We start from the raw sequence: 18,697 nt of genomic DNA, 5'->3' as shown, positions 1-18,697 counted from the left end.
CAGTAACTTTCAACATGAGCGATTTCCTTTTTGCTTTGGCTTGCTGGCCGAACACAGTTCAAACCAGTGGCCTCTTATGAGTTTTTTATTAACATAATCATGCTCCTGCTAAAATGCAGAAGAAAACCTAAGTAATACATAGACCATTTGACCTGCTTAAATTCAGAAGAAAACCTAAGTAATACACAGATCGTTTATCTTTTCCACTTAGCTGACAATACAAAAGAAACCCTTTAAAAATTGTTATATGCCATTTATTGAGATAGCGACAAAAGAAACCCATAACTTTCTGTATTTATTTATTTTTGTCTCTCTATGTAGCCCCGGTGTTACCGCTGTAAACTGGATCCCATCACTGTTCTTGACAGAAAGAATTTTGCTTCTGTTAATGTGTCATTTTGGACCGAGCTATTGGTTACTATGCACAGATACAGGGCGTCACAACCTAGAAGGCTCTGCGATCTTTTCGCTGTCTTCCACAGCTCTGTGCCCACATGCCACTCAGCGGTGGAGTAGCTCTTGGTGTGGGATAAGGGAACACTACCGTTCTTGATAGAAGCCAGATATATTTTTTTTTCTGGCTAGGAAAAGCCCACCTTCAGCGAAGAGTTTGTTTACAAAACCTTTACAACAAAGACAAAGATTAGAAGAAAACTTTTCAAGAGTCAAAAAACCAAACCCGGAAGCAGCTTTCCCAGCTTCATGGTCCGTCTTGTGCTGGAGTCAAACTTTATAGCAGTCTAGGAAATTACAGTGAGAGTTAGGGCTTGGATAGAGCGTTCTGCCTTGTCTTTACTTTTTATCCAGGTTTCAACAGTGCGTTTCGCATAATGCACACATAAAAATAAGCTTTCCAAAGCATGTCTTGGATTCAGTGCCAACATAGAACCATCAGCAATGGCGCCCGGGACGAAGTCCGCGGGACATGAAGCAGGAACATCCTGTTTTAAAAATAATCGAAAGCGAAAGTGTCGCCTGTGACAGAGCGCTGCTCCCCTCAGAGGCCAAGTTTGTGTTTTTGAGCTGGGGTTGAGTTTTAGGGCGCGGGCTTCCGGGAGCTGAGCCGCGGAGCAGGTGAGTGCTTGTCCTATCGGTCAGGTCCCCGGGCGTCCCGGGTCCGCCACCCGCCGTCAGGGGTGCTCCAATCTTCCAACCCGCGCGGAGGGCGGAGGCTTCTAGTCCGGGGTCTCTAGTCTCAGGGTCCCCGGCTGGCGCACTCCCTGGGGAGTCGCCTGCCCCGACTTTGCAGTGCTTCGCCTGCCAGGGAAAAGGAAACTGGGACCATCTCCAGAATGTTCTTAGTAAAATGGATTTCTCAGGACTATTCATTTCTCCTTGGCAGGCACTGAGCTCTGCAGTCATGCCTCATTTTTTTTTTTTTCAAAATAAATTTTGTTTTGTTTTGGAAGGAGATGTTGAAAGGAGATTATATATAGTCAATAAAAGTTATAGGAGGACACTGGCTTGGCTAAGAGGACTCTTGTACCAGAGGCACTCATGCTATCTTGTGTGCCCCTGAAGGAAACTTTTCATTGCCCTCTCCACCCAGGAAAGAGGGAAAGCCTTGAGTTCCACTGGCCAAGAGAATGAAATTACCTCTGGTTTAATCCGGACAAAAAGCATGTAGATATTCAACAGTCAGTTACTGTGTTGCGAGTCTCCCTGATTCTGTCCTGCAAAGAGCAGAACTTTGAACCAATCCGTTTCCTTTCTACTTTTTTTTTCCCTTCACCTTTCTTCCCTGTCTTTTCTGCAAAACAATGAAAATATTTGAGACAATCGCCTTCTGTTTACACTGTGCTCTCCTTGACCTCTTGGTCTTCCAGTTACAGAACTGGGCCACCACAGCCAGACAGACCGCTCACTCAGATTCATTCATTTAAATGTTCCCTGATTATAAAGTTGTAAAGAAATACAGTGTGTGTGTGTGTGTGTGTGTGTGTGTGTGTGTGTGTGTGTGTCCCCATGTCTGAACACGCCATCTGTGGAGGCCAGAGGTGAAAGTCTGCTATTCTTTCTTGCTCTACCTTAATTTCTGTGTCAGGGTCTCTCAATGGACTTGGAGCCCACCGATTGGCCAGACTGGCTGAGAGGTGGGTTTCAGGACAGCATCACACCAGTGCTTACCCAGCAAGTGTTTCTACCCCTGAGCTGCCCCGACTTTCCTAGTTTACAGACCAGCAAGCAGCAATCCTGACTTCAGTCTTCTCGGCAGTATAGTCTAACCCTTCCCCATGTTCTTGGTTTTCTGCTTACCATGCAATTACTTGAAAGGGAAGAATTACCATACATTTCACACAGTGTGTGGGAGAAAATATTCAGATGACAAATATGATGAAGACGTCCTGGGGGCAGGAGTGCTATGCAATAGACCACTTACAGCCAGAGCTTTTAAGAATATTGGTGCTTTAACAACAATATTTAAAAACAACCATAATGTAATTTCTCTCTTAAGAGATGTAATGAGGAAAATCCATATATATGTATTTATACACACACACACACACACACACACACACACGTGCTTTCTGAGCAGGAAAAAATACCCAGTATAATATGCACAATTCTAGGTTGCATAGGTTCCTTGGATGGCTGCAAGCAGGAGTGCCTGTGGATCCAGTCTTCAAATATTTATTGGTTAGTATAGAAAATGACACATATAATGAAAGTGCCCATAAGCAATAAAGAAGAATAACTCATGTCCTCTGGGGAGGTCAGAAAAGGCTTTAGGGACGTTTGGAGGTTTGCCAAGACCCCTGAAGGACTGGAGGGTGTCACTGGGTGGAGGCTGAGGCAGTGAAGGACCCTTCAAGAGATCTTTGAACTGACCTAAGGATCTGATTATGTAAGGCGGAGAGGTAAGTTGTGGGTAGACTATTACATCTTAGATGCACATGTATGCCAACATAATTTTAGACAACATATCTCAAACTATCTCAAGCTTATAGAAAAGTTGTACATAATATAAAATGATCTTTCTCTCTGGATTATTTGAGAGTAAAATTTCAATCTAATGACCCTCACTGTGGAATAATCTTTAAAAAAGGGGAGAGGGGTGAGCGAGAGTTCCTGTTTGACCATGACACAATCTGAAAAATTAAGAAATTGTGATAGTTGCTGCTTTTTTAGTGATTTTACCAACTGTCCCAATATGAACATCATAGATTGCATTTAGCTGTGTTTCTATAGTTGTATTCCTTCAATCTGGAAATTTCCCCAAGAAGGGAACACATGTAGTATTTGTCTTTCTGGCTTATTTTATTTCACATACTGTTGTACCCATTTTCTTGTAAATGCCATAATTTTATTTGTATTTATCGCTTAATATAGTTCCATTGTGTCTATACCATATTTTCTTTATCCATTCATTTTTTATGGATATCTAGTTTGGCCCCATACCTTGGCTACTGTAGTCATGTAGCAGTATGTGGGTGCACAGGTATCTCTCTGTGATGTGTGTACCCTGGACAGGCATTTCTGGATCCCATGGCAGCTTTGTTTTTGACTTTTTTCCAGGAATACCCATGTTGATTTGTTGCCAAAATTGCTGCCCAGGAGAGACAAAGGCAGTTTCTATCTCTTCTAAGGTCCCAGCAACAAATCTAGCACCATTCTGCCCATGTTCACCCTGGAGAACCAATGAGTTCATTGGCGGTCCTTACAGAGCACAGGGAGGCTGTGGATGCCTCCCTAAGAGGCCACTGCAGAACAGCCTTTAATAAGCAGGCTTGAGGGCTTCCCCGTGTCTCATAGAACGAACTGTCTCCTCCCTGAGGCCACATGCAGTTAAGGCAGAGTTACCTTGGTAGGGAATGAGTGGACACTCAGGTGACGTTTTTTGGTGGCCCCCACCCTCTGTGAGGAGTCTAAGAAGCCAGTATTTGCAGCTGGGATGAGCTTTTGCTAGTGGGCACAGCAGGATTTCCAAAGGGACCACACAAGTTTCCAGTCTCATCCACAGCTCCTCTTCCCTCACATCGTTGTTGGTATGTATGTGTGTATGTATGTATGTATGTATGTATGTATGTATGTATGTATGTATGTTTTTTGAGATAGGGTTTCTCTGTGTAGCCTCGGCTGTCCTAGACCCACTTTGTAGATGAGGCTGGCCTCAAACTCATAGAGATCCACGTGCCTCGGCCTCCCTGAGTGCTGGGATTACGGGCATGAGCCACACCTGGCTCATTGTCTGCAAGGAAATGCCTACAATAAAGTTGTTAATTTCCTTGGCGGTAGCCATGGTGACTGGGGTGAGAAGCAATCCAAAGTGCTTAAAGTTTGCATTTTTCTGATCTTTAAGGATACTGAACACCTTTTCAGTTAGCTTTTGGCCACCTGTAGGTCTTCCCGTGAAAACAGCGTGTTCTATTCATTAGCCCATTGATTGGCTGGATGATTTGGGGCTTCGGTATTTAATTTTTGCAGCTCTTTTTGTATTCTAGTTGTTAATGTCCTGACTAAGGTGAAGTGGCCAAAGACACTTCTCTGTTAAGTTGTCCCTTCACACTGGCGATTGTTTCCTTTGGTGTCCAGGGGCATTTTAATTTCATGCAAATGCAATCCTATTTGTCAATTCTTGGGAATATTTCTTGTGCTATTGGAATCCTTTATAGGTAGTCCTTACTCCTCTCTCTCTCTCTCTCTCTCTCTCTCTCTCTCTCTCCCTCTCTCTCTCTCTCTCCCCTCTCTCCCCCCTCTCTCTATATATACATATATATATAATTATATAATTATATATAATTTTCTTTGATATTACATTACATTATTACATTAATATTTTCTTTGAGACAAAGTGTCATATAGCCAGACTTGCCTTGAGCTTGGTATGAATGTAGCTGAGGCTGACCTTGAACTCCTTATCTTCCTGCCTCCAGCCTTGTATCATAAAGCACTTTGCACAAGTTTCCCTTGGAAAAACCTTACATTAAGGCATTTGATCTATTTTGGATAGATTATTGTGTGGGGTGAGACATAAGGACCTAATTTCATTCATGAAGACATCTAGTTTTCCAAGCATCATTTCTGGAAGAAGCTTTCTCTTTTCTCTTTTTAAAATTTATGTTTTGGATGCCTTTGTCAAAGATTAGTTGGCTGTGGCTGTGTGGGGTTATTTTAGAGTCCTTTATCTATTGCACTGGTCCACATAACTGTCTTTTGAGTCAACACCATGCTGTTTTTGTTACGTTAGCTTTGTACTGTAGTTTGAGATCAGGTACTGTGATGCTTCCCGTATTGTCCTTTTTTTTTTTTTGCACTGGCTGTTTGGGGCCTTTGATGCTTGCATGACTATTAGGACTTTTGTTTTCATTCTGTGAAGAACGTCAGTGGAATTTTGGTGAAAACTTGCATTGATTCTGGGGGATAGCACAATCATTTTCACAGTATTAACTCTGCTAATCTATGAGCATGAGATGTCTTTCCATATTCAATTTTCTTACTCATCTGTTTATTTGGTGCTTCAAAGTTTTCATTATCCTTATTTAAATTTATGCCTAGGTATTTTTTTAAAACTGCTGTGAATGCTCTTCCTTCCTTCCTTCTTTCCTTCCTTCCTTCCTTCCTTCCTTCCTTCTTTTCCTCCCTCCTCTCTTTTCCTTAGCCAGTTTGTTATTGGTATACAGAAGAGCTAAATTTTAAGATAGATAGAGTATTACTGTGCAGCGCTGGCTTACCGTGATCCCACTACATGGAGCAGGCTGACCTCCACCTCCAGTGATCCCCTTCTTGCCTCTCTTTTCTGAATGCTGGGATTAAAGTTGTGTGCGACCATGCCTGGCAAGCTACTCATGTTTATATCCTGATATTTGCAAAAATTACTTGTCAGAGCAGTGGTTCCCTACCTTTCCACTGCTGTGACCCTTTGATACAGTTTCTCATGTTGTGGTGACCCCCAACCATGAAATTATTTTGTTGCTACCTTGTACCTATAATTTTGTTACTGTTCTGAACTGTAAATATCTTTTATTTTCTCTGTGCCCCCCATCCAATTTTGGTATCAGGGTGATGCTGGCTCTGTGGAATGAGTTGGTAATGTCTTCCTTTTTTTTATTCTGTAGGACAGTTTGGGGGAATCCCTGTTTGTATCCTTCCTGTATCATCCTGGCTTCATCAGTTTCCCGTATGGGTCCTTGAGCACTGGGAGATGCTTTGCTTGGGTGTTTTTTTTTCCCCGTCATATTTCAAAGGTGCCTTTAAATTGTCTTGTGTATTTCCTGTCCTACACTCATTGCGTTTTGGTTCTCTTCCCCCTACCTTTCTTTTCTTTTGGTTTTTTAAGAGACAAGGTTTCTCTGTGTAGCCTTGGCTGTCCTAGAACTCACTCTGTAGACCAGGCTGGCCTCAAACTCAGAGATCTGCCTGCATCTGGTTCCAGAGTACTGGTATTAAAGTCCTGTGCCACCACTGCCTGGCGCTTTTTGGTTCTTCATATTGGAAAACAGAGTTAGAAAGCACTGACTATGCCATGATCCCTTGTTTTTCTGGTGTCCCTGTATTCACATTGGATAAACTAAGGCATGGCTAACTTTTTCTTAGTCTTTTATTTTAGTTTAAAATTTGATTTTTCTGTTTCTTTTCTTTTTCCGAGACAGGTTTCTCCATGTAGCCTTGGCTGTCCTGGACTCACTTTGTAGATCAAGCTGGCCTTGAACTCACAAAGATCTGCCTGACTGTGCTTCCCAGAGTGCTCAAAATCAAAGGCATGCACCACCATGCCCATTGACTTTTTTTTTTTTACACGAAGGCTGAGAATTTAACCACTCAAAATCTTTGAAAAGTATATTGCTTCTAGGTTTGTACTGTGCATCTAATACTATTTGGTCTGGGAATCTTCCTTTTTAATTAATGTGCAGGCAGGGCTTCTTCACCTTTTTTTGGTGCCATTTGACTCCTTTTGCCAGACAGGTTTTCCTTTAACTTCTTTTGTTTTTAAAATTATATATATATATATAGTGCTCTGTCTGCATGTACACCTGCAGGCCAGACGAGGGCATCAGATCACATTATGGATGGTTGTGAGCCACCACATGTCTGGGAGTTGAACTCAGGACCTCTAGAAGAACAGTCAGTGCCTTTAACCTCTGAGCCACTCTCCAGGCCTGCTCTCCCTTTAATGTTCTTTTAAACATTCCTTTAAGCACTCCTTTGTGAGTGAATAAGCAAATGGATATTTAGAACTGCAAGAGAAACCAATTACACTGAAGTGTGGATGCCATAATACTTAAGCAATTTAATTAATTTTTTTATTACATGTTCTTATATGTGTGTGTGTGTGTGTGTGTGTGTGTGTGTGTGTGTGTGTGCGCGTGCGTGCGTGTGTTGCATGTGCAGGGACCGCAGCATGTATACAGAGGTCAGAGAATGACGCATGTGTCAGTGTCAGACAGTTCTTTTTCCCACCTGGGGGGTTCCAGAGATGGACTTCAGGTTGTTGGGCTTGGTCACAAGTGTCTGTCCTCTAAGCCACCTCTCCAGCCTCAAACTGTTGATACACTGGCAAGAGTCACTATATTATAATATAACATGGAATCTGGTAGAGAATTTAATAGATCCTATAGAAACAGGGTTAAAAAAAGACATGTTAGCATATGTGCCATGACACAGTCTACTAAAACACCTGTGCTGTCTACTGATGACTTTGTCACAGGTGCTGTGAGTATTGTGGTAGTTAATCTCTTTTCCTAATGAAGGAGAAGGCCAACTTTCAGCTAGGGGTTTAGTAAAAGGCCTGGACTTTTTTTTTTTTTTTTCTCATCCAGGTTTACTGACCCTGAGGCAGAGTTGGTAGAAAGCCAGGTGAAGCTGCCTATAGATAAAAATGCTTCATAAGGTGATTTAAGTATTTAACCCAAAAGTCTGGAAGATCAAGATGGTAGTCTTTTAACCATGAAACGTTATTATGATTGAAATGTGAACTTCAAAGACTGTGAACACCCACTGTTTTCTGTGTATCCTTGAGTTGAAGGAAAAGGTTATTTATTTATTTATTTTTTAAATATAACATATATTAGTGTCTGGTTCAAAGGAAACTCCAGCTCCCCAAACTCCAAAAGGAAAGCCAGATATCCAGAAATGAGTGCAACCTGGATTATAGTTAGAGTTCTGGCTCTTAGACAAAAGCCAGCATGCTGCAGCCAGTTCTGTCTGCCCAACGGAGTTATTTATTTACCTTACCCCTGGCAAAAGGGAGACGTGGCTCGCCAGTGGGCATGCACCTGTGGCACCTATCAGCATACCAAGGTCCATGCAGGCCTCCAGGCTCCCTCAGGCCCTACTCACAAGCACCTGTTATATGTTTCAGAGCTCCCACTCCAGTCTCCTGGCCCCTCCCTCCCTGAAGCTACTCGCCCTCTTTAGAACCCTTGCTCTTCTCACTAAGTTTTCTCCATGCTCACTCCTGCCCACTCGTGCTATTCTCTCTAATGCTTTTTAAGTTCTCTGTCCCCTGCCGTTCTCACAGACAGCCCTGGCCACGTCCAGTCTGCTGACCCTCTTCCGTCTACTTCTTTCTCTCTCTGCTTTGGACTCTTCGCAGTGGCTCTAGATATTTTCTCTCTCTAATTCACACACACACACACACACACACAAAACCCTCTTAATCATACAATGGAGTGGTCATGCCAGCAGCACTTTTACTGCACTTCCTCCTATATGATTACAGATGTGAAGTTCTCACAGTACAGGTGATGGTAAGTCACATAGGAATCAAGACTTTGATGATAGGGGAAGAAAACCAAAACACAGAGCTAAGAAGACACCTTTTGTTGGACCCTAGAGTTTACTCTACTCGGGTAGGGGGTCGTCGTGAGAGACCACTTGAGGACCACAGTGTTGATGCAAAAGCACAAGGTTTATTGCTGATATGCGTCTTCTACGAAAGAGGAAAAACTGTTGTTTTTTTCTTGACTTTGTGTATTATACCAGTTAAAAAGCCCTCTGCTTTTTATTAGATAATCATGGATGCTGATAAAGACAACGCAAAGCAAGTGGGTGAAGAGTACTCATCAGAGAAAGAAGTCATGACAAGTGAACAAAACATGGTAAAAAGGAAAACCAGTAGATGCTTTTGAGACTGTCCAGTTCTTTTTAACTAAGGTGCACATTACGTTTTCGGCATTGCAAGGCTATTTGGCTTCTCACAAGATCCGTACACTTGTCGTATTGTAAAAGCTTTACACTGAGAGTTGCGTCCCTGTTTCTTTTCTTACACATTTGTTTTCTCACCTCCTTCTTTTCTGGGTTTACACTGGGAAGCGAAGTGTGAGCAATTACCTAATGAGACCCCAGTGCGAACAGAGGCCCAGGCTCTCAGGCCTCTCAGCAGAGCGTGTGTCTGACTTGTCAGAGCAGCTGGTTACTATCTGAATCACTGCTGATAAGACAAACACACAAAACAAACAGACAAACAAAAACAATAAATAAATAAACAGACATAACAAAACAAAGCAAAAAGCAAAAACAACAACAAAAACAAAACAAAACAAAACCCAAACCTGCCTCCATATAATGTGTCTACGATTAGAGTGCAACTAAGTCTTATAATAGTTGCATATAATATTTAGTTAAGTCCAGAAGGTCTGAGTCTCACTCCTTGCCTTAAGAATTTATTGTCTAATATGGAAGATATCAGCTTCTTTGTTATATATTAGAACCAGAAAATCTTGATAGGTGTAGAAGAACCATTTGGCGATGGAATAAGATGGTAAGCAAAGGCACTATTAATGTGGGTGTATTTATTCTGAGATTGTCCTAAGGTTGCCTAGACTTAGGGTATGGGGATTTGCATCTTTAATTAATCTAGAAAAAGGAGCCCAAAGATGTTTAATTTTTTTTCAATTTATTTGATATATTTAGGGATTACTTCATGAAATTATGAGGGAAAACCACGAGCTAGAGGAGGAGATAAAAAAGCTTGAAGCTGAGTTACACACGAACACCAGAGAATTCCAGGTACTGTGCTTATATATATATTTTAATGGACATGTACTTTTTCTGAAAAAGTCATTTAGTTATACAGGATTAACTTTAAAACATCATAGCCACTCAGCACCAGTATTTGTATTTTGTTTTTGTTTTTAAGACCAGCCCTGGCTGGTCTTGAACTCATATTATGTGGACCATGCTGGTCTCAGGCTTACAGATATCTACCTGCCTCTGCTTCCGGTGTAGGCATTAAAGGGGCGCACCATCATCATGTCCAGCTTGAGCCACTGTTATGTAACAACCCCAAACTGAGCCCAGTCCAAGTGTTCTTCCATAGTAGAATAAACTAATAAATGACTGTTTAGCTATACAGTTAAATTCTACACCACAATGAGAGCAATTATATACAACATGGATTAACGTAACAAACATGATATCAATGCATAGAAGGCACATAAGAGGGCATTCTATATGCTTCTATTTAAATATAGTGTCTTCAGAGTAATGTAGGGGTTCACTCTGGAGGCAGGGGAGATCCTTGGGAGACCAGGAGGACTTCAGTGGTTCAATCTATTGCCTGGGTTCTAGCTTCATATGATTTCTTCATGTATTATACTTGTGATGCATATTTTTCTTAATATCTAAAACTTAAAAAGTGAGCAAAATTAGTAGAAGTTAAAAAACAGAGCCCTGCTAACTGCAGATTATTGTTGGATTAAACATTTTTTCTTCTCATTGATTCCGCTTATTTCTTTATCTAAAGTGCTGGAGTAATTTAAATGATTTTCACAGTTTAAAGAGTTTGGTATAATCTGGACATAGGGGAATATACCTTTAATCCTAGCACCCAGGAGACTGAGTCAGGGGGATTCCTGTGGGAGGCTAGCCTGGTCTCCATAGCAAGCTCCAGACCAGCTAGGGCTATACAATGAGATCTTGTCTCAGAACAAACAAGTCAGGCAGTTATTAATCTGTATCATTTAAAGTCTCCTAAACTGTCCTGTGTTTGAATTGTCTAATAAGCTTTTATCCCTGTTTCTTCTTGACAAAGCAGGTTGTTGCAGTTTTGAAACTGTCACGATTTTTGTTTCTGGGAGATAGGATGTTCTGTGGTTATGTAATGGGTGACCAGGCACGAGACTGTTAGGTTTGGTTATTTGTCCAGCTCTGGCCAGATCAAAAGGCCTACCAGCCGTGGACCCACTTAACAGAAGACCCAAAGTTGGGTACAGCTTTGTCTTTTGTCTAACTCTGCAAAATGCTTGATGTCAGAAGGTGTGAATGCTGTGTATGCCCACATGACTGAAAACACTCTGCCTCTCCACAGGCTTGGAGGGTTGTTTTGACGTTAGCCTACTGTAGCTAGAACCCTACTGATTCCTTGTAAAGGCACAATAAGTGTCAGGAAACATCCAAAGACTCACTGAATACTTGCGGTATTTTTCTGATAGCATATAGTATATAAAATAACCATGGGATACCAATGTGTGCACATATAACTTACTGGTACATTTATGCACAATTACACATTTGTTGATATTGATTTTAGACAGGTAATTGTAACAACCTCATTTTACCCTGTAGGTAACAGTTCTTATTGACAATATTTGCTTCAGTGTTATATAAATTTAAATTATGAATATTCTTGATAGATTAGATATGGTGACTTGCCCATATCAGCAGTCTTAGCACTAGGGATGCTGAAGTAAGAGAATCCTGACTTCAGGGCAGCCTGGGATACAGAAATCCTACCCCTCTCAAAAACCAGACCAAACCAAACCAACCAAACAAAAAACCAAACCCAAACCCAACAAACCCTTGGGAGATTTGGGGGAAGTTGGAATTTAACTTTGTCAATTTTCTTATCATATAGCTCAGGGAGTCTTTTGACCAAATGGAATTATCTGAGTTGGCCATAAAAGTTTTACCAGTAGTATAGAGCTCTTGGTCCTAAATGGAACATCTATATTACTCATTGCTGAAGAGAGAGTGGAAAAAAATGTAAGAGCCAGAAGTTGGGGTATAAGCAATAAAAAGATGTTTTCTGGACATGACATGGCTGTGATGACCTTGATGGAGATGTGGCTATCTTCATGAGACTGGGCAGTCAACATTTCACCACCCATGGGGGAAAGGGCCCACGGGGCTCCACCCATCCTGAACGCATATTGCCTGTTAATGATTGGTTGGGCAGTGGTGTAGCCACTGATAATTTGCCTTGCTCCAATAAATGACTTCCCACCCATACTCACCCAAGAAACTAGTCAAACTTGGGGGACACCAGAAGAACTGAAAGGAAGGAGACTTGCTGGGTTGAAGAAAAGATTTCATCAGTGGAGGGAAGTGAGATGAGAGAGGGGGGGATGGGGTGAAAATTACTAAAATCCACTGCATGCAGGCATGGAACGGAACGAATGGAAGAAGTCCCACAGCGCACACAGCACGACATGCATCTCACGCATCATGTTTCCGTGTCATGAAACTAAACCATAATCTTTAGCATTTTCCTTCTGGGACTGTGCAATACCGGCACAGTTATTTAAAAGGTACTTATTCACACACACAGTGGGGACTTTGGAATTGGACTCTGCACAGTATTGACCATAAATGCTGGTTAGGAGAAGTGAGAAGAGTATATATACTTAAGATTTCATCTGTAAAATGACATTAAAGGGTTTGATTACCTTATGAGATGTTACACCGGAAGAAACAATTACTGTAGATGTTAAGTAAGAAAGTCAGTTGACAACAAATTATTGGATGATTATATTGTACTGTCATTGGGAGGACTGAAGTTATTTCTTGTCTTGGTTTTAACCAAATGCATCTGTTTTAACTAGATTAAAGAGAATATACCAGAAAGAAAGCTTAAATTCACCTCAGTGGAGAGTCCTGAGAATGGTGGCCAGTTCTCAGATAGCTCCTGTTCATTTCAAGTGAGCTCACAAATTATTTATGTGCTGCAGAAGGGACAAGCACTTGTCACCTTTGAGAAGGAAGAAGGTATGGCTGATCTTATAAACATGACCGTGTCACTTTTTAAAAAAAATTAGTTTATTCAGATTACAACTCAACTGTTATCCCATCCCTTGTATCCTCCCATTCCTCCCTCCCTCCCAATTTCACCCTATTCCCCTCCCCTATGTCTATGACCGAGGGGGATCTCCTCCCCCACTTTATTGACTGTGTCACTTTTGCAAGCTCTTGGGCCTTCAAAGATCTTCTCAATAGATGTTTGGCTATCACTTTACAATTTGTGTGTTTGCTGTTTCTTCTTGTCCTCATGTTGGTGTTCTGAGGCAGATGTGATAGTCTCAATTTACAGAGAAGGAAACCAAGCATTAACTATATTAGATGTGTTGGGTCTATTACCTGTAATATGTAATGATGGAATGTATATAATACATAGATTCTGAGCATGTTCAAGTGACTTAGCAAATCAGTTAGCCAGTGATTAGACCAAGTGCAGGGATGAGAGATTTAGATGGGACCTGATGTTGCCAAATTAAAAAAAGTATGGGCCCCTTCAAGGCTTGGCTCCCTTCACATGAAGGATTTGGCTTTTAGAGCCAGCTTTGTCTCCTCATGAAGGCATGGTTTTAGTTCTTGGTAAGCCTTGGATTTTGATAACAAACTTTGTGATATTCCAACTTCATGAGCCGCTTGTGTATGAAATGAAAGTGTATTGAATGCACACCACCAACACACCCATGTTGGCTGTCACTGTTGCTGTGGGTTTCCAGACAGGGACACAGAAGCCTGGAGAAGAGCTTCTATTGCAGACCTCGAGAGCTGAAAGGATACCCTAAGTGCCTGCGCGCTTCCTACCACACCGACAATCCTGAGGGCAGGCCACTGATACTCTGGTACTGCAAAGCTCCAGGATGGGCCCATTTGGTATTCAGGGTCCTTTCAGGACTAAGACTCAGGAGTCTTAGTATCTGTGATTTTAACCTGTGTCTTCTGGCATCTGGCCCATCACGCTGGCCTGGAAATAAATGTTAAAAGGAAGCACACAGAAGGTCAAGACTAGCAGAGGAGGCCTCTATCCACAGGGTGGTTTTTGTTTCCCTTGGATCCATGCCCACAGTTGAAGGGCGCCTTTGCTGGGAATGGGCAGTCCCGGGGATGTTATGGGCAGATGTAAGGGAGGATATGGGAGCAGGTTTCTGTGTAGCAGTCACTGCATGGGGGTCACTCGGGCTTGCTGGGAATAGGAGCCCCTTCGGAAGCAGCCATGATGCTGCTTGCTCCCTGGATGTGGTTCTGAGGTCCCCATGCCAGGGGCAGCTCCACGGGAACAGAAGTAAACAAGAGTTGTTCTGACAGTCATGATCTCTAAAGTTGGGATACAAGGGGTCCCTCTCTGCTGGGTCAGGTCACCAGATGTTAGGACTCTAGGGATAATGATAGGATCATCTGAGGATTACTTCAGTGATGTTTGCTGTTATTGTCATCTGTTGCCATTAGCAAAACAAAACAAAACATCTCAATTCTAGAGTCATATTGTGGTACAGTGAGCCTGAATTCCCACCCAGCAACGCCCTTCCCTCCAGCCTTGTTTCTTCCTCAGGCTGTGGTGTGCTCCTTGGTTGTCATAAACACACATGGCCTTTATACAAGAGGAAGTAAACATCTCTTATCTTCATGATAAATTACAGTAAGAGACTCCACATGTCAACAGCTGGAGTGTTGTATTAAGCTACAGTACACAATTAAGAATAAACACCTACCCACGTACATCTTATTTTATTTTTTAAAATTTATTTATTTATCATATACGCACAGTGTTTTGCCTGCATGCACACCAGAAGAGGGCACCAGATCTCGTTATAGATGGTTGTGAGCCACCATGTGATTGGCTGGGAATTGAACTCGGGACCTTTGGACGAGCAGCCAGTGCTCTTAACCACTGAGCCATCTCTCCAGCCCCACCATGTACATTTTAAATGAGTATGATGTTATTCTTAGATCTTCCACTGGCTTTGGGGTAGTTATATTAGAATCTCTCCCATCTCTGTGGAGAAATGAGAGTGCTCTGTGATGGGTACCATGGGGCGCTCCGTTTTTTAAAGAGTGTTTGTGAAAAAAAGCAAATTAGTATATAGAGACTAAAAGGATAATTTTTCTTTGTTGCTAGTAATGTATGAGCATGACAAAAGATAAAGTAAGATAAAGTTGGTTATAAAAACGACCCTGGCCCACAGTGTTCCTAGCATACAGATCAGGGAAGACATTCTGACTGAGCCTTGCTGGATTAGAGGAATTCCCTGGTTGTGCTGTGGAACGGAAGTGTGTGCGGCTCGACCAAAAGGATAAAAGAGTCTGAAAAATTATTAGGCTTATGTTGTAAGAGAGAATAGCATAAAATCATCCTTTAAGACAAATTTAGAAATTGAAAATTTCTATGCTGCCGTTTTTTGCTTACACACTGTGATGTTGAAGTCTCCTATTTTGGTGTGCTAAGACTATTATTATAACTTGGAAATCCCGAGAAAAGGGTTAACATTTGATCCTTTAAAACTAAAGAAAATGGTGCTAGCAAGATGGCTCAGCAGCTAAAGGCATTTGCTGCCAAACCTGATGACCTGAGTTCTTTCCCTAGGACACACATGCTGGACGAAGAGAACCAACTCCCACAAGTTCTCTGATCTCTACACAGATGCCCCTTACAAGAACACACACACACACACACACACACACACACACACACACACACACACACACACACACGCACCCACACCCACACACCTAAGTATAATAAAAGCAAAATTGACGAGAATGGAAAAGACAATAACCTGTCCTTGAATAAAAAGCATAAAGTTTTCTCAGGATATCATGAATATCTACTTCTTCTAAAATTACCCTTCAGTTGCACAGAATGTGATAACGATGGGGAGGCATGTTGTGAAGATGGAAGATGCCTTTGTGGAGGTCACCGCACATCCGGTTCCACTGACCACAGGAGTCCGATTCCAGGTGAGACAGTCGTTAAAGCTTTGGCCACTCTGTTGGACTCAGGTACTTTTTCCCCCGACCTGTGCTTGTGACTGTGAAATATGCTTTCCCAGGTTCATGTGGACATTTCTAAAATGAAGATCAATGTTACGGGGATTCCCGATGACCTGCCTGAGGAGCAGACCAGAGACAAGCTGGAGCTGAGCTTTTCTAAGTCCAGGAATGGAGGCGGAGAAGTGGAAAGTGTGGACTATGACAAGAGGTCAAGAAGCGCTGTCATCACATTTGTGGAGGCTGGAAGTATGCAAACACCTCACCGCCATCTTACTGTTTCTGCCTGTTTGTCTATTTGAAATGCATTAGCATGATAACTGGGGGGAGTGTTTTTCTCAACACTCTTTAACATTTTTTTATTTCCTTAGAATTACTTATCTATTTAACATGCACATGTACGTGTCTCGGTCCTGTGTGCATGCCATGACACTAGTGTGGAGGTCAGAGGACAGTGTGCACCAATTGGTTCTTTTCTGTCACCATCAGAATCCTGGGGATTGCACGCAGGTTGTTGGTTTGGGCAGCAAGGACCTTTACCTGTTAAGCCATCTTGCTGGCCCAGTTGGGGTTTTCTTACACACACACACACACACACACACACACAGAGAGAGAGAGAGAGAGAGAGAGAGAGAGAGAGAGAGAGAGAGAGAGAGGAAAGAAATCTTTCCTTTCTCATCTCTCCTCTGCTCCTGTAATCTTTAGGGTCTGCAAGATGGCTCAGTTGGTGAGTGTCTGCTGTCAGGCTTGTCAACCTATGACCAATGTCTGGAACCTACACGGTAGACAAAGAGAACCAATTCCCACTTGTTATTCTCCAAGTTCATGTACATGTTGACATGCATATATATACACACACACATAGGCGCAAAGTCAACTGAGGAAATGTGTACAGTGTAAATGTAAACGTGCTCACAATATTGTGCCACCAGCACCACTGTCAGCCCTCAGAGCGTTTTATCATCTTAAGTAGAAACTCCACCCATTAAAGGATAGTTCAGTCTGAGCTCTTCTTCTAGTCCTTGGTCTCCCCCAGTCTCTTGTCTCTACAAATGTTCCTGTTCTAAGTGTTCTACTTCATGAAGTGGATTCATGCAACATTTATCCCTTTCATGTTTGGTGGCTCAAGACAGAAGGTTCAGCTTCCTCACTGTGTAGTCTTGTGCTTTTCAGAATTATTACTGTGACGCCTCCTATATGGACTGCAGAGTTTCTTAGAGATCAACTGCTCACGTCGGTGTTTCTTTTGATACTATTGCATTGGAGGGAAGTTTTAACTATGATCAAAAATGTTTATGATGTTAAGGAAAAACACGTTTGTTTACTTTCAGTTGCTGACAGGATTTTGAAAAAGAAAGACTACCCTATTTTCATGAATCAAAGCTGCTATAGAGTTACTGTTTCTCCATTTATTGAGCGACGCTTGGAAAAATACCAGGTAGAGTCCTCTCCCTGCCTTCCGCTTGTAGTGCAGTGCTCTGCCCCGCCCCATGCAGACCCCCATGTGTCTGTCAATCGCTGCGCTTCAGACACTATTCTCCTTATGCCACACACTCCCTTTTATTCTCAACCTGCTCCCATATCCTATTCCTCCTCAGATATTGAATGGCAGTACTACCTACTTAGTCTGCTCACAATCTGAACACTTACACACACACCAGCACCACACACACACACACACACACACACACACACACACACACACTCATACACACATGCAGACAGACAGACAGACACACACACTCACACACACACACATGCAGACACACAGACACACACACATGCACACGCACATGCACACATTCACACACACACACACACACACACACACACACACACACACACACACACGCACACACACACTTGGGGGAGTCCTGAGCACTGAACCCAGGCCTTCATGTAAGCACTTCATGTAATCACTCTACCACTGAGCTTCCTCTTTACATTTTTTTTTGAGTCAGTGTTGCCATGTAACTTAACCTCAAAATCAACCATCCTACCGCCTCAGTTTCCAGAGTTCTGAGGTGGCTGGCCCGTGTCACCCCACCTGCTGACAACCCACACCTTACTCTGTGTCTTTCACATCCTCCAGCATTTGTCTGGCTCTTGGTATGGCCAGTCACACCTCTGACTACCCATGCACAGCTCTTCCTGTTCTTTGAGCTGCCCCTCTGACACCTTTATTTTCATGGTGTGGCACAGTCCTCTTTCTCAGGCTGAAGTCTCTCTCTGACACTGTCTTTTGGCTCCCATCAGAAATGCAGCTCGTTCAGAAGCTGGTTTTTCTTCTGTAGGTGTTTTCAGCTGTATCCAAGAAGACAGTGCTCCTGACTGGATTAGAAGGTGTTCAGATAGACGAAGAGACGGGGGAGGATTTACTCAACATTCACTTCCAGCGAAAGAATAACGGAGGTGGAGAAGTAGACGCCGTCAAGTGCTCTCTAGATCAGACCTGCATGGCGTATTTTGAGTAACAGGCCAGAGAAAGCATATGAAGCTAATAGCTTTGAGCCCAAATCACTGTAAACATTTACAAAATACTGTTTTCCTTAAAAAAAAAAAAAGAACTTTAATTTGTCATTGTCTTCTTGTTCTTCAATGCAAAAATCTATTCTTGAGCTTAAAAGTCTTCATCCTTTTCAGCTCTACTGTGTGTTTACCAATGCATGCGTGGCCTGTCTGAGAGGAGTTTTGTTCCTAATCTCTGTGGATGAACTTTTTGACTGTCAGTCAACACTCAGCCCCACAGATCTCCTCTGCCCTCGCT

At 42.4% G+C, this 18,697-nt stretch overlaps 1 protein-coding gene across 2 annotated transcripts; it reads left to right on the top strand.

The window, feature by feature from the left end:
- The first annotated feature begins 676 nt into the window (after window positions 1–676).
- Window positions 677–18,510, top strand: NMI (N-myc and STAT interactor). Of its 2 annotated transcripts, none has more exons than XM_084797551.1 (8): window positions 677–1,008; window positions 8,949–9,038; window positions 9,853–9,948; window positions 12,762–12,924; window positions 15,794–15,900; window positions 15,993–16,179; window positions 17,262–17,368; window positions 18,225–18,510. In XM_084797551.1, the coding sequence occupies exons 2-8, from the start codon at window positions 8,955–8,957 to the stop codon at window positions 18,402–18,404; spliced, it is 924 nt and encodes a 307-aa protein (XP_084653677.1). In that variant the 5' UTR covers window positions 677–1,008; window positions 8,949–8,954; the 3' UTR covers window positions 18,405–18,510. The 2 variants fall into 2 exon arrangements, with proteins under 2 accessions (XP_084653677.1, XP_084653676.1); XM_084797550.1 differs by having other exon boundaries at window positions 678–1,074.
- Window positions 18,511–18,697: the final 187 nt, after the last annotated feature.

This window comes from Acomys minous, assembly GCF_964271855.1.
Source record: "Acomys minous genome assembly, chromosome: 10".
In the NCBI taxonomy this organism is placed as follows: Eukaryota; Metazoa; Chordata; class Mammalia; order Rodentia; family Muridae; genus Acomys; species Acomys minous.
Note: the sequence above shows the minus strand (reverse complement) of the source record. Positions and strands in the feature narration are given on the sequence as shown.

Excerpts from the sequence above, each read along its gene's own strand:
- NMI (XM_084797551.1), top strand. The coding sequence starts at position 8,955 with ATGGATGCTGATAAAGACAACGCAAAGCAAGTGGGTGAAGAGTACTCA. Across the intron at positions 9,039-9,852 it reads TGACAAGTGAACAAAACATG|GGATTACTTCATGAAATTAT; the intron begins GTAAAAAGGAAA and ends TGATATATTTAG. Across the intron at positions 9,949-12,761 it reads CGAACACCAGAGAATTCCAG|ATTAAAGAGAATATACCAGA; the intron begins GTACTGTGCTTA and ends TGTTTTAACTAG.